This window comes from Leptonotus elevatus, chromosome 3 (assembly GCF_054856555.1).
Source record: "Leptonotus elevatus isolate MCC_2025b chromosome 3, RoL_Lele_1.0, whole genome shotgun sequence".
In the NCBI taxonomy this organism is placed as follows: domain Eukaryota; kingdom Metazoa; phylum Chordata; class Actinopteri; order Syngnathiformes; family Syngnathidae; genus Leptonotus; species Leptonotus elevatus.
The window spans coordinates 16004119-16021040 of NC_141241.1; the positions used below are offsets into that span (position 1 = coordinate 16004119).

General features: G+C 39.9%; 1 protein-coding gene across 1 annotated transcript in view; it reads left to right on the top strand.

The window, feature by feature from the left end:
- The window catches only part of cgnl1 (cingulin-like 1), a 33060-nt gene extending 19921 nt beyond the window's left edge, over positions 1-13139 (top strand). Inside the window, exons 11-19 of the mRNA XM_086071551.1 lie at positions 58-210; positions 1010-1180; positions 2576-2737; positions 3643-3732; positions 9479-9562; positions 9707-9831; positions 10985-11093; positions 11173-11336; positions 12137-13139. Coding sequence (XP_085927677.1) covers positions 58-210; positions 1010-1180; positions 2576-2737; positions 3643-3732; positions 9479-9562; positions 9707-9831; positions 10985-11093; positions 11173-11336; positions 12137-12293 — 1215 coding nt within the window. The 3' untranslated portion in view covers positions 12294-13139. The remainder of the gene's footprint in view (positions 1-57; positions 211-1009; positions 1181-2575; positions 2738-3642; positions 3733-9478; positions 9563-9706; positions 9832-10984; positions 11094-11172; positions 11337-12136) is intronic.
- The last annotated feature ends 3783 nt before the right edge of the window (positions 13140-16922 follow it).

Below are 16922 nucleotides of genomic sequence, written 5' to 3' on the forward strand. Positions count from 1 at the left end.
CGACTCTTTTAAGGCGAGTCGGACCTTCTGTTAACGTGATATACTCTGCTTTGCTAGAGGAACTTTTCCAAGCTGAGCTGTGAGCACAAGGAGTTGGAGGAGAGTCTTCAAGAGGAGAAGGCTCAGAAGGAGCAGTTTAAGAATATGAAGAATGACATTGAGGATGAGAGGCGGCTGCTGGACCGAACGGTGGAGAAACTTCAGAAAGAGGCATGTGACTCTGTCCTAGAATCATTTTTCTTAAAGACCCTGTAAAGGGAATCCGGAGATTCACAGTTATTCGCTTCATGTGTGAAAATGGATGCGACTGCTGTCGCATCCATTTTCCAGGTCATAGGCATATTTCCCTGCAGCTTTTCACGATTTTGAAGCCTCGTTTTATATACTTAATGATTTTTTTTTAATCATTCAAATTTTGCAGAGTTGTTAACAACACTCCTCTCTGTGGGGTGTCAAATTTAGAAGACATTTTCACTTTACAAGGAGTTTTAAAAAGTAGAAGGTATTGTTCCTATTCAGTCCACTAGGGGCACTAGTGTGGCTTTGAAACATTGCGGGTCCACACATCCACACGTATGCTAGAAATTCTTGAAATTGCTTGACTTTGTAAAGTCTTTGACAATAGTTGTCTTAGTGAAGTGTGTGCTTGTTCCACCTGAGTAGCACTGTGACGTTTCTCATTTATTGAATTTTTTTTTTACTGAACAATCCAATCAATTTAAATGCAATAGATTGAAAATGTGCTTGTCTAGTGGACTGAGGCCGTAAAATGTAATGAGTATTTTGTGTCCTTTACTCTTTGTTCCTTTCACTAATCAGGTACGGTTGGAACAATTGTGTCGCTACTTGTTACAGCATGTATTATTACAGTACATGCACTACAAAAGTACAATCACAAAAAGTTTGGCATATCAGGTTTACTGGTGAAATTTAAGGGCAAACTTAAAAAGCACTTTAACCTTTACAGGTGAACTTAACCTGACCGGTTCTGTGCCCTTTGCGCCCTCAGATGAACGACATTGTGGATGCGTCGCAGTCGTCAACACGGGAGCTGCAGGAACAGATTGACATTTACAAGGAAAAGAACCGCCGGGAGCTGACGGAGCTGCAGAAGCTCCTTAAGGAGCGAGGCCAGGAGCTCGACAAGTACCTGCTGGCTGCTCAAACGCTGCAAGCGGAGGTACGCTTCTTTTTATTTATTGTCAAATCATTAAACATGTCATGAAACAGCGCAACTGTGCTCCCATGCAGAGCAACATATGAGCCACTGTTGTGACTCATCTCGGCTGATTCGTGTCATCAGCCGTCATGTGCTTCACGGGTGGCTGCTGTTTAACATCCCTTTATCGCAATGCATTGTTTGCATGAGACAAATTCATCCATGTCATACACGTGGGAATGTTAGGAATGTTTTTGTTCGGTACAGAAAAAATTAATGGGGATAATTATTGTCAAAAAGGGCACTGGCCTTCTCTTCTTTTGTGTATTAATCTTTTAATACACCACCACTTTTGTGTGATACTAAACATAAAATGGTGACCGTTTGGGCAACATTTGGACATTTTCACTTAGGGGTGCACTCACCTTGGTTGCAAAACAAGGGAGGGCGTTTGAGCATAGTACGTTGAACACACTTCCAGTTTTATATTAAAAGTAAAAATGATGTGTACAATGGATATATCTGGAACAAGGCGGTTTTGTGTGAGGCATTCATACCAACGAAACTGGTAAAACTGGAGTGGATTTGGATAGCATCTCCTGGAATTATTTATCATTGTGAAAACTGTGTAAAACAATAAAGACTACTTCTCTTTCAGTTTTTTTGTAGTGTTGAATGCACATTACTGCCACCTACAGTACATAAATGGAATGGAATATAATCGACCAGTGTAAGTCCATGTTCTAGTACTCACTTTGTAAGACACACTAGTAAGACAATTTAGTGCAAAATACGACTGCACTAAATTGCCTCACAAGAACCGGGAGAAGTTGAGGCGGGACTTCCTAGCATGCCTAACAGCATTTAGTAAACTGTTAGGAATTAGTTTGCAAAGCACGTCTCCACCTCACAGGAGGCCTTGTCTTCATGTAGGATGGAGAAAAGTGTGTAAGTCAGGCCCTCACTGATATGGAGGCTCCTTGTAGGTGAGGTCAACATCCAGGTCTTTCCTTTTTCTTTTCCTATGTCCACTCCGCACTGATGTGTCGTTGTCCAGCTGCTCCACAGGAAGTTGGAGGAGGGGCGGGACATCCAAGGTTGTGATATCATTGTTGTGAAAGCTGTGCTGGCTGGATTCACATCCTCCTTCCTTCAGCTCTCCTGATTTTGCTTTTGCAGCTGCTCCGCGATGCCCCCGACAGTCCCCACCCATGTCAATTAGGCAGATATTAGATCAAGTTACAAGTAGAGCTTTTTCTCCAATATTACGACTTTATTCTCATGAATATTGATGCGATGAGTCATCAGCCTGCATGTATTTTGTTTCATTTCACATTTCTACTGGGCAACATTTACATTCAACTTTGGAGAAGGCATATTTATAAAAAAAATGTTTTCTTTTGTCCTTGCTTGTAGCTGTTACAACGGGAGGAGGACCTGCGTCGGTATGAGGAGGAGCGAGACGAGGCTGTGCTCAACGAAAAGGTGTTGGAGAAAAAGGTTAATGAACTGGAGGCGGCGGTGCAGACCTACACCCACTCGAAAGATGATAGGGCTCGACAGTTCAAGCTCATGGAGGTACAGTACACCGGATGCATTGTTCACACGTGCGTACAAAAGAATATTGGAGTACCCACACCACGCATTTTTGTAAAGATGATCTTATCTATGGAAAACCATAAAGAAATGAGACTTTACGAAAATTTTAAGGAGTCATTGTGCAGCTTGTGGTGTACATGTACTGTCTCCTTAAAGTACCGAAACACACAGCACTGGCAACCAAGGTGAGTGCACCCCTAAGTGAAAATGTCCAAATGTTGCCCAAACGGTCACCATTTTATGTTTAGTATCACACAAAAGTGGTATCATCCAGTGCTGCAAAATAATAATGGCCACACAAAATATTAACAGTGGACATTTTCACTTAGGGGTGTACTCACTTTTGTTGCCAGCGGTTTATACATTAATGGCTCAGTGTTCATTTATTTTAAGGCAATAGTAAATGTACGCTATATTTACAAACATGCTTTGTACAGTTTTTAGAACACAATTTACTGCCCCCTCAAATCAAATCAACGCACAACCATTAGTGTCTGCCGCTGGTAACAAAAGTGAGTACACCCCTATGTAAAAATGCCCAAATTGTGCACAAAGTGTCAATATTTTTTGTTCCTTTCACAAAAAAATGACATCACCCAGTGGTGGAAAATAATGGTGGCCACATACAAAGCATTGACACTTTGGGCACAATTTTGAAATTTTCATATAGGGGTTTACCACTTTTGTTGCTTGCAGTTTACACAATATTGGCTGTGTAGCTATTTTGATATATTGATATATTAAATATGCCGTAGACTGACCACATTGTAGTAAAGCTCCATTTCTTCATTATCTCATCAAAAGATACAATAAAATATTTACCAAAATGTAAGGGGGGGGGGGTGTTCTCACTTTTGTTTAATAATGGATGCAACACTTTTCAGGACAGAATCGTTCAGCTGGAGATGGACTTGGACGAGGAGCGTCAGAATGGAGACCAGCTGATGAACAGGCTCGACCGAGGAAGAGAGCAGGTACACACGCGGACACATTGAACGCATTCAACGTCAGCGCTCACCTGGGTCAGTGGCCTGCTCTCCATAATAGTTTCTATTCCATCTAAACATGGAAATGACATCCAGATGTCATCCCCTCGCTAACATCACGTCTGCAGCCTCTAATATGCGAATGACAGCAACGTGTCATCCATTCACAAGTTGAACGTGTTGAGTGGTGCTTTTGTGTACAGACACACAGACAGGCTGGCTGCAGGTTGTTGCGTTGTAAGGTGGTCTTGTGCAATCGTATGAATTTGGCAGCCTGCCAGCCGCAAATGACCATGAAAGTCAAAATATGCAGGCAGGGTTCAGGTTGCAGGGTTCAGGTTGCAGGGTTCGCTCGCAAGTTATGCTCTTCCTTTTGATCCTGAAAATGATTGTGATTCTCATGCATCTATACTAGATTAGTATCAAGTAATAGCCTGACTTTTTGTTTTGCCTAGTAAAAATTTGAGATTTGAGCTCATTTCACAACAAGCAGCAGTTTGGCAGACAGTGAACCATTCTTCAAAAAAAAAAATTAAAAATGCGTCACGCTTTTAATGCTATGCCTAGTTGAAGAGATTTAAAACAACCCCATAACTTTGCTTTAAAGTCTGCTAGCTCAAGGCTAACACATAAAGAGAAACGTTATAGACAGGCTAACAAATGTAGTGTCCAGGGTTATATAACCCTTTGAACCCAATGGGTTTCAAAGTGTGACATTTCTTATTTAATTCAATTGCAGGTAGATCTCAATATAGATTTAACTAAATTAGAATGTTTTTCAAAATGTGTACATCTAAGTCACATAGGGGAAATATTTTACAGAAGAAAAATTCCTGCTCAATTTAATAATAGTAGCAATGATATAATAATAAATGCTTACTTTTCTACAGCGTCTTACTGGGGACCCAAAGATGAAAAATAATTTTGATTGTTTCTGGTGAATTTGCAGATTTTGTTATAGTCCTCAAAATGAATATCAACAAATAAATCAATGTGCAGTCAGTCTAAATGTATATTTTTTTCTTTTTTTTTACTACTGCCGTGCATAGTTTTCCATAGTATTCACATTTATTGAAATGCATCATGGATATTTACAGGCAATAATGAGAAAAAAATTTTTTTGACACTAGCTTAGTAAAAAAACAAACATGGAACTCTCAGAAAAGATACACAATAATTACACCTTATTAATCCTCTATCACATACAAAGATCGCTATTGAAAATATGTCGATTGAATAAGGCACTTGGCTACTTTCAAATAACTCAAGTACTTCCAATGAAGTATCCGCCGAGTGTTGAATATGTTTTTGTCTCTGCATGTTGCGTAACACCCGTTTGCTCGAATCATGTGGACGGACGGTAAAATGTGGATTTGAGCAGCTTCTTTTCAGTCTACTGATTCACAAGTTTTTGGAGCGCTCTTGCGTAGTCCAGGGGAGACTTCAAATCTTCTTAAACTTGACGGGGGAAAAAAAATCTTGGCAGAGACAAAGAAGTGGCTTTGGTTCAGGGCAGTTGTCACGGCAACGCTTGAGTTTTCAGTCCAAGAGGTTGAGTGCTCGCACTGTTTGACTGCATGACTGCGCCTGCACATACATTTTTTTCAAAATCCTGATATCCACTTTGAGGTCTATGTACTAGTACACTCTTTGTGCTCACTCGTCACTTCAGATTGCACAATCTGTCATACGAATTTTTAATATTGCCATCCGCTGTTAAAATGACTCTACTAAAACAAAGGAGGTTATTGACAAGTGCCAGTTCTGTTTCTTTTCACAAATGTTTTCAGACACTTGTAATACATTCTGATTTTCCACTGCAAATAAAGCTTGAGGTGAGGCAGACAAGATTCTGCCTCCACATTTTGGTAGGCAGCCTCCTTCACCCTGAAGGAGGCGTATGTGAGCACACAGCTTCACAAGTATATGAACTAGGGGTGTCAAAATGAGTGCGTTAATTTTGAGTTAATTTAAAGTTCCTTTAACGCTACTAATTATTTAACGCGCGATTAATGACCGCCCCTTATTTGGAAAGCCAGTACTGGGGGAAGTCCAGTTGAAACACAGCAGACATGTCAATATTTAGCAGTAACAAATTTAACTCTTTTACCGCCAAAAACTTCAATTGACGTTAAGGACACGCCTACTCTATACAGCCAATAACGTCAGTTGACGTCAACTAAGTTTTTTATTTTTCTCAATGGGCAGTGCAACGTTTTGTGCAGCGCTGCTTTGTAAATGAGGTTGGAAAATTCAAAGACACCTACTAACTATGGCCAGCAGATGGCAGCATTGTATCTGTTTTCAATGCGCTCCAGGGTATCAAATTACTTGAAAACATGGCGGATCTTAGGAAATAGAACGTTTTCAAGGATGACGTGAATGATCAAAGCGTTTCACATTAAATCTAATTCACAGAGCGTCACTAAACAAAAAAATAGTAGTGTCAAAGTCACTGTCGTGCAGAAAATGTATCTTTTCACAAAAAGCTTGTTTCTCCTCTTTTTTTTTCCATTTTCGCTTTATGTCACTCAAATTAACATTTGGTTTTTTTTACGGAATAAGGCAGAAACATATATTTTTTTCTAATGAAAGATTGGAATCCACTCTTTCATGTGGTATCCATCATGTTTATGTAGTCATAGCACACAATATTCAGTTTTTCTTGAAAAATGAGTGAAAGTACTCAAAATCGGCTGGCACTGTAAGGTCGGGGTTGTTTTTTGGATAAGGTTTGCCAGTAAAAGAGTTAATAATAATGCATGTATTTGTTGAGACTGGCGTCAAGTTGTGTTTTACAATTTAAAAAAAAAGTTTTTTCATGTTAAAGATTAGATAGCTCTTAATATGAAAAGAAAAATGCACTGAGCTGTCACCGTCTTACAAATGCAATGATGCCATCTAGTGGCAGAAAAATGACCTCAACACAAATCAATATCACACTCGTTTTTTACAGTACAGTACATCTTTTTAATTTTAACTCAATTTTATGATTTATTATGGAATTACTGTATCAATGACTAAAAGTTGCAGCTATATTTCTATTAGTTAAAAAAAATCCACTTTTATGTTAACTCTTTGACTGCCATAAACGTTATAAAACGTTTAGCATAAACCTAGGGAAGGGCGCCGAGGACGTTAAAAGACGTCCCCTATGTTTTTTTTTTTTTTTTTCAAAAACGGGTGCAGGAAAGCCTTGGGCAGCTGTGCTGAAAGTATCAGGCTGATATGATTAGTCAAAGACTCGTTTTGGCCCCTAGAGGGCAGCGATGACTCTCTTTGCACAAGGTTGGATGGGCCGCCCACCGTGGGCGTCAGTAGAAGACGTGAGGCGGAGCTAGAGTGTTGAGGAGACAATGGCTGATCCAAGCCACAATGGCTTGACCAAGCAACCGGTTACAAGCAGCTCAGCTTGAGCATTTTTTTCAAAGACGGAAAGCATCAATCAATACTAAAAAGCGCATTGATGTCAACGATGATGATGACAACGAGCTCTACGCCAAAGTTGGAAGCTTTGGCGTGACTGTTATGAACACGTAGTAAGCCTCACGGCTAAGCGCGGCTAGCGCGGCTAGCGCTGCTAAGGCCGGAAAACGCGCACAATAGCCGGCCGGGTACTTCTACACAATCGGACATTCGATCGGGCGATGGAGAGTTGGCATCGACCAATGCAGATTGATGATGATGATGAAGATGAAGCTCTACGCCAACGTGACTGTTATGAACACGTAGTAAGCCCCACCGGCAAAGCGCGGCTAGCGCGGCTAGCGCTGCTAAGGCCGGAAAACGCGCACAATAGCCGGCCGGGTACTTCTACACAATCGGACATTCGATCGGGCGATGGAGAGTTGGCATCGACCAATGCAGATTGATGATGATGATGAAGATGAAGCTCTACGCCAACGTGACTGTTATGAACACGTAGTAAGCCCCACCGGCAAAGCGCGGCTAGCGCGGCTAGCGCTGCTAAGGCCGGAAAACGCGGAGCTGCACAAGCGGACATTCGATCGGACAATGAAGAGTACCCCGAGTCCAATGCATATTCATCGGAGGAGCGGGTACAGTCTGATCACGGAGAAGACACTGTTTCTGGACTACGATGCCACCATGAATGGAGTGGATAAAATGGATCAGAACATCTCCTACCAACCCGGTATAGCAACTGAAGGACACGGGGAAGCGAGACGTAACACCACCGTAACGTAACCGTAGCATGATCCTGATATTAGACTTGATGACACACTGCAGTATATACTTGCTATTCCCCGGAAAAAAACGGCCGGCAAGAAAGTGGCGCACGCGAAGAGGCAATCTTGTGCAAATGCTGTTGCGTCTCCTTGCACGCAGGAGAGTGTTACAAAAAGAAAAACTGTCGTTGAATCATCCACATATTTGTAAATAGCACCACAGTTGCACACATTTGTAAATAGTTTGCCAAATTGTTGTCAAATTGTTACACTGTTGAATGTAAATAAACGTATTTTGCTATCAAAAAACACTTTTTCATTCTTGGTGGTAGTGTTTTATAGAAGTAAAGCACTATTTAGGTGTTTGTGGCATCATTCATGGACAAAAAGAAGTGTCAAATTCACTAGAATGCATGAAATAATATCGTTTCACTAAAAGCTTGATTTCTCCGTATTTTGGTCCAACACAGGCGAAATTGGGTCAAACTAACCATTTTCTATTGTTGATTACTAAAGAACGGAATAAGGTAGAAACAAACTCTTTTTTTCTGATGAAAGATGAAAGTCCAATCTTTCATTTGGTAGTACGTGTGTTTCCATAGTCCAAACAGAACATTTTCTGTGGACCTTGAAAATCAGTCAAAATGCTTAAATCGGCTGGCACTGGCGGCATCCCTTTTCTGAAAACGTCTGGCAGTCAAAGAGTTAACAAGAGAATGAAAACTTATAAAAAAATATTTTATTGTACATTCAAAACAGATATAAACTTAACTATTGAAGTCATGCGATTGACACCCCTAGTATGAACCTTACGCTACATACTCAAATGTCTAGCCATCCCAACTCGCACACTTACGCACTCGTGGCCATGTGTAGCCGTGGGGGGGGTGGGGGTGGGGGTTCTGGAGGCAGCGGGAGGAACACCTGCGTCTCTCCTGGCACCAGGTGCTCCCCTCCTGTCTAAATGAGAGTAATCTCCCCTTCTCCTCTCCCGCCGCCTCTCACAAAGCTGATTAGTTTCGCCGCATGTTCCAGTCTGCTGATTCAGCTCCCTCAAGCGCCGCGATGGGCGCGCCGCTTTATAGGGACCATCGCTCATCACAGCGACCCACTGTCACCCGCTAATTGGCATAAAATATCGCCAATTCTACGCTGGCGTGGCAGATAAAAGAAGCTTTGCGGACGAATCGATCGGTGTTCATCCTCGCGTTGGTTTGAAGTGGGCTTGCTGAGCATGTTGTGATCATGATGCCGTTCGGAGTTTGGACCTCGCCAGAAACAACACATTCAAGAATTGATTGCTCATTCAAACTATATTTGGTAACTCAACTCACTTTTGACAGACAGTGAATAGCTCGTTTTATTTTTTTTAGTATAGAGAACGAATTAAATTTAAGTGTCTCAACTTAACATGCTTTCTCCAAGCCTCCACGTACGTTCCAATGCGGCTAAACCAGACAATTTACCCGCCGCGCCTCTCCGCTTTAACAACAAGGCCGCTCTTGTTTTTTGCACTGGACTGAGTGCAAAATCGGGTTTGTTGACAGGTGGACCAGATGAGGAATGAGCTCATGCAGGAGAGGGCTGGCCGGCAGGACGCAGAGTGTGACAAAATGGCTCTGGAGAGACAGGTAGACACAAGCAACACACCAACACGTCATCCGTAGTGTGTCTCTTCATCGGCGTTCTAAAATGATGACGTCAGCTCCCACATCCGTTTCCTGTGCGAGAGCGCATGCGGTACGGTCTCATGTTCCTCTGTGTGGCCTCCGCAGAGCAAAGACCTGAAGAACAAACTGGCTGATCTGGAGGGCTCGCAGAAGTCCAGCAAAGTGGGCCAGGTTGCGCAGCTGGAGGATCGCATTCATGAGCTGGAGGAGCGTCTGGAGGGAGAGGAGAGGTGAGGTCAAAGTACACGGCGGGAGTAGTGGAGAGGAGGTGATTAAAGGGATGGAAATGTTTCAAGTTTCGAAAGTGAGGACAGTTTATGGAGTGAATGACGAATGGCATGTAAAAAAAAACAAAAAACACTCAAGGTTACTTATTACTTAGTTGTATGCCTGTAAATAAATTATTAATGTAAATTCTGCACTATTGAGCACACGCGAATGTTAGACACACCCACTAAATTTGAAGGAGAAGTCATCCTTAACCATTTCTTGACAATAATGTTATCTGTGACCTCACCAAACTAAACATGACATTCTGATGAATATTACATTTGTGGAATATGAGTTATGCAGCAAAAAGTTTTTTTTTATCCATCTAAGGGGGCGGCCATTTTGCCACTTGCTGTCGACTTAAGATGACATCATCAGGAGTCAGGCAACGACCAATCACAGCTCACATGTTTTTTTTTAGATGAGCTGTGATTGGTTGTTACCTGAGACCTGAGCAACTGTGATGTCATTTTCACGCGACAACAAATGGCAAAATGGCCGCCTTCTGATGTTGATAAAAACTGCCGGAATTTGCTGCTTAACTCATATGCCACTTACGCAATATTAGCCAAAATACCGTATTTAGAATAGTGGGGCTGCATAGAACATATTGTTGTCAAGAATTTTTTGGGGGGTTGACTTCCCCTTTAAAAAATATAAATAATTTGCACAGACTAACTACACTTGACTGCAAGCTGCAGGAACTATTTTACAAAGAAAGAGTTTTTTAACTTTTATTTAACATGCATTGTGTATATTATATTATATTATATTATATTATATTATATAAGGTGCCCCAATTTACTGGTGTAAAATGATATCCACATAGTATTTTGAGATATTTGGATTTATTTATTTATTTTTTCCCGGCTGTCATAGTTTCATTTTTGATGGCCCACGAGTGGATTTTTCCCGAAACGATTCAGGGCAATGAACAAGGAAATGACAATAGATCAAAACAAAGTCTTGCCCAATGTTGTGTTTTGTATAAAAGTGTGTTCCTGATGGCGTTACGTATTTTCCAACTGCCGTTTAGCCAGAAGCCTGAAAAATGTGGCTGTATTGTTCGAACGTCATACAGTTGAATGTTAAAATGTCAGTAATGACTTTCAGGGAACGGGCCAATCTGCAACTGTCCAACCGCAGGCTGGAGAGGAAGGTTAAAGATGTGATGATGCAAGTGGAGGAAGAAAACCACGCCGTGCAGGACCAAAAGGACCAAGTACGTCAAAGCCGCTTGTCCTCTCGCGTCCAACAAACCCGACCTTTGTTGACCTTTTTTTTACCTGCGTGCGCCGTAGTTGAATCTGCGCCTGAAGGCCCTGAAGAGGCAGATGGACGTGGCTGAGGAGGATATCGACAAGCTGGAGCACAGCAAGAAGAAGCTGCAGAGAGACTTAGACGAGCAACAAGAAACAAACGAGCAGCTGCAGAGTCAGCTCAAGTCTCTGCGCAGTGAGATGAGGTAAAGAATCACCGCCACGACACAACACAGTCAGCAAATAAGACAGAAACGTTTGAGCTTTTATTTGCTTTGACTGCAGCGCTTAAGTGCTGCTGATACTCGTAAATAAGCATTTGGATAAATGTCCTATTGTAACAATGACAACACAGCAGCTTATGTGACGATGTAAATGTAATGCCCCCATCAATATGACTCCCCGCACAGCTTTAATATCTAAAGTGAGTATACCCCAAAGTGAAAATGGCCAAATTGGACCCAAAGTGCCAAAAATATGTTCTGTGTTTTACTGTACCATGCTTGTAACTCAAAACAGAAATGGCAATCTGTTTCAGCCTAAAAAAAAAGTCTTGATTTTTCATAAAGAAAATAGCACTTTAACATACTGCACTTAAAAAACAACAACATTCTAATATTGAAATATTGAATTTTTGTTTAATTCTTTAAAGCAATTTTTGAAAAAATTCTGAATTTTGAAATTCGAAACATAAGCACACATATATTAATATAAAATTGTATTAAATTAGTAAATTAGTAAATAAATAGCACAATTAGAAGTAAAAAATGTAAATGATCAATTATTTTATTAAAATATTTTAGTGTATAAAATATATCAAAAATGTATATAATTTTTTTTATAATGTATTAATCTGTTTTTACACACTTGAACTCACAATTTAATTTGAATGTTTTTTTTTTTTTTTAACGCCACCTATGAATGTGATCCGTCCATCTGTTTTGAAACGGAAAACACATTTTGCCCATTCTTCACGACGTTCACCGAATGTGTTGTTCCCCGGCAGACGCAAGAGCACGTCGGCGCCGCTGCTCAACAATCTGGACGACGACGACGATGACGACGACGACATCAGCACGGACGGGGACACGTACTTTAGCTCCACTTCCAGCTACAAGCGCTCATCCAGTCAGGACAACCTCCTGTCCACCTTCAGCATGTAGAAGAACCAAAAACTAACAAAGCTTAACTTCACTGTTGGACCAAATGACTGCGATGAAATGACTTCCATTCGGCAGTAGGAGATCGTTGCATTGCTTCAGTATTATTTGAGCAGCTCCGGGGTCACTGGAAGACAAGAGATGTGTAAATACTTCTTAGTTGGTTTGTATTTCCCACATTCAAGTGTGGCAAGAATATCAGCAGCCAACTTGAATGCACTGCACACAACTGCCTCTGCATGACATAAGCCCTATTTTTATAACCCTATCAAATGTCTCACTATCAGTGTGTGTGTGTGTTTTTTTTTTATATACTGGTCATTTAAATGGAATGTATTTTTAACGAGCAAACATGGACGTATGAAGCAAGGATGCTTTTTTATTTTTATTTTTGTATTTATTCATGTCTATATGAACAAAACAAATTCCTGACTTCAATATGGTTTTAGGGAACAATGAATGAGGGACTTTGTATCCACACATTTTTTATATTGTTTTTATATCAATGTCAATACATCTACTGAAGTCTTTAGTTCCTCCCATTACACGATTGTTTAAATATGTACCTTAACTGCCTTCTAATCAGTTGAACAAATCATTAACTGCTTATGACCTTTTTTATTATTATTATTTGTCCCAATGGGTTGTGTATCATCTGTAACATCCCCCAAATGTTCCTGATGGAATGTGATAAACTGACAATCAAAAGTGTTGCATCACTGTAATTATTTGCACTCCCTTTAATTAAGCAAAGTGGATAAAAAAAAAAAAAAAGCTAATTCCTGCCACTACCTCTGTGTAGCTACTGTTCTGCTGCGACTTCAATAAACTTGCTTCCGTCTTAGCGCACATGCTCATCAATTTTTGTCTCAACATTCCATATCAACTGAAACAAAAACACAACCTCTTAAAAAGGGATTACAATGATCACTTTCTGTCCCAAAAGCTACAAAAAAGACAACGGCTTCTTCCGAGTTGGCGCAAGTGAATAGATGTGGCCCCTTTTGGGGTGACCTCCGACGTTTGCCATTCCGTATGAAACAGACATAATTGACCTTTGGGGTGGCCTTTCCCCATCTGTGTCAAGTGGAGCGGGTTAATGTGGTTCGGCAAGAAAAGCGCAGGTGATCATTCTTGAGATTCCTGCACGTGCTTGAGCCACGTTGACGCTGCATACAATCTAGTGTGGAAAACGGTTTGTTTAGCCTATATCCTTGATATCCACTTTAAGGTCCATCCATGTACAAGTATCACTGCACTAGTGGAACGCCTAGTGCGTTTTGTTGTTGTTGTTTTAGGAAAGCAGCTGCACATCTGTTTGCTACAAGTTTGCCACTTTTAGCCACCGAGTACAATGTTATCGCTAGTCATTCTACTAGTGCGCCCTAATGCATTAAATTGTCTTTCTGGTGACTGTAAACGAATACTCAAGTGAAAGTATGTACACTAGTGCTGTCTAGATATCATACAAATGATCAAACATATTCGATATCAAGGATATGGAAGGTTTTAGGTCCGCTCGTTACGAGGCAGATAGCAATACAGTACTGACAGGGCCATGCTGCTCTCTTGTGGCAAGAAGGCGCATTGCCTCCTTCTGAGAATAAGCCTTAATTTCATGCATCATAAAAAACTCAATAATAATAATAATAATAATAATAACATCTAGAAGATTTGTTCAAGTAAATTTTGTTGTACATTGTTACTATTTTGATGGTAATACTTCCATACTGTACATGGAAACACGCTCACAAAAAAAGTGTATGTTTATTAAACAATGCTTGTGAGGTTCATTGGGGCCTACAGTTATGTGTTACCAAAAACAAAGCAGATTAAAAAACATTTTTTTATTATAAGCCATTGCAACATGATGCCATTTAGAGATAGAAACATTTTAAAACTACTTAAATTAATTTATTTTATTTTATTTTATAAATTCAAGCTACTCTATTATACACCATTTTATGAATTCTTGTAAATTGGTGATTCTTTCGCTTAGTTGTGCAGGTTATGGTGAGTTCAAAGTTGTCATCTGTAACTGTGATTCCACCTGTTAATTACGTACGGAAAAAAACAACAACAACAACAACAACTTTTATCCTGTAAAAAGTAATACGACATCAAGGTTAAACAATGTGAGCATCCATCTGTTTTTGATTGCTTGATTTCACGTGCATGTGACTTTGTGACCTCAGACCTTGTGACATGAATGTTCTGAAAGATCCGCAATAATGATTCTGAACACATGAAATGTAAAAGCAGGAAGATCCTGCTGCGCAGACTCACTCAACGCCCAAGGCGTGTGTCGCATGTTTAGTTTGATGCTTTGAACTCGGAGCAACTCGAGTGCTGTATGTATATTTGCTGAACTTTAAAGTAAACATCCATCGCTGCCTTTTAGCTGAGTCTTCTCAAGACATTGCGCCATGTTGATGCCAATGTTGATGAACGCTGCACAGTGGGCGACCCCCCCTCAAGCGCTGATGAAGTCCAGACCAAACGCATACTCAAGTTAAAAACATTGAAAGCTTCTTTATCGCGTGATTTCCTTTTCATTTGGTAAAAGAGTGGCGCTATGAATTCTGTCTTTAAAATTTTTTAACAATAATGCTTACTTTATGTACGCACAAATGGATATGTTATAAGTACAAAAGGAAAGAAAACACTCTTAGAAAAGTGACACAAGTGTATATGTTGTGGAATTACAAATATCCCCGATTGGCAACTTGTGTTACTTTCTGCTTCTTAGATCATGTAAGGAAGTTTCGGAAACAATACGGCATTGTGGAGGAGTGTCACTCTTTGAATTGTCAACACGCTTGTTTGCTTGTGTGGCAGGCACATAGCAACCATACTTAAAAAAAAAAAAAAAGTCGAACAATACACACCTCTTCCCATCATCATGTAGGTTAAAGCAGGGTACGACGGCGTATTAGGGCCACGTATAAATATATATATATATATATTTTTTTTTAGAGGGCGGGGGCAATATTCCGAGAAAAAAACTCGCAAATTTGCCACTTTATATAGTGGCAGATTTGCAATAATAATAATAATAATAATAATAATAAAAATGAGAAACACACGTAGCGTACTACTCGACTGTTTGTGCCAATGCTTTTCGGTCGGGTTTCCAAATAAGGAGATAGTAATTGCTTTAGCATAGATGAACCATATCATGTTAAGCATTCGCTCTTTGAACAGTTGTGTACGGCCACTGGCCAGCGACAAAGACGCCTCGCTTTTAAGCATTTAAGTGAATTTGTTAAAATGTATATTTACTTGTCCATTTATGTTTCCAGAATTATTATTTACACATTCATACATTTTTTATTTTTTTTTGTACAAGTATCTAAATTGAAGTGTCGAATCTGCTGCTCTCCGTCATTCACTTGCATTTACCTATAGTGTGCTATTTGATTGGTTAGTGTTAGTCAGCTGATAGAGGAAGTGTTGTCGCTCTAGCTGCGGAGAATGACGAGTAAAGTTTAAATTATGAATGAATCCGTTTCCAACCTGCCTTTTCATTTTATAAAACAGTGTCCCATTTACCACCAACGAATCCTCACATGATTAGACTATGGCTACGCTACGCGTATTTCTTGTAAGTTTCTGAGTTTTTTCCCCACGCAAATCTGCCACTAAATAAAGTCGCAAAATTGCCACTTTTTAAAGTGGCAAATTTGCCACCTTATAAAGTCGCAAATTTGCAAGAAAAAAAACTCGTAAATTTGCGAGTTTATGAAGTGGCAAATTTGCGAGTTTTTCTCGGAATATTGCCCCGCCCTAAAAAATATATATTTATACGTGGCCCTAATACACCTAGTTTTTTTTGTGGCAAGAACATATATTTAATGTTTACCAGTGTTTTTTGTTGTTGTTTTTGAAGATTTGTTGTTTTTTGGGGGTAATTTTTTTTAAATTCAAACATCAACAATAGTTTCTTTAGCCTGTCTATGACGTTTTTCATTGTGTCTTAGCATTAAGCTATAGTACACACTCATATGGTTTGTGGCTGTTTTAGACATAATGTGTAATTGTCTTTGTTTTGTTTGACAATAAACTTGAACAGGGATCAAATCACAATAAACAGCTACAAGTGTCTTTTTTTTTATTTAAAGATGAAGTTGTTTATTATTTATTTGCTGAACTGCTGCTTGTATTGACATTCACTGCCCCCATCTTGTGCTTGTGTCTGAAATGTTTGCCCGCAAGTTCAAAAACAATAGGCCGATTGCTGGGGCGTATCTAAAAATAAATAAATAAATAAATAAGGGGGGGGGGGGGGGGGGGGGTTAGGGGATCAGGTCACTCGAAATTTTGTGGGCATATTTTGTGCAATTGTAATGTTTATTCTAACTATATATTGTACAACTAAGGGGTTATACATCGGTCTACCTATAGGCTATATTAGGTGCCTTTCAGGGCAATAAAAGTCACCATATAGTTAAAAAAAAAAGTAGTAGGAACAGAGCATAAAACATAAATGAAAATGTATGGTACGGCAAGGTATGTTTCTGCGCAAGCGTCCACGCTGACCATCCATTTGTTGACCGATTGCATAAGTGTGTTTGATGTGCAGTTACTCATTAACTACACTTGTTTTAGTCTTGTTTTTCTTAATAGCCTAAT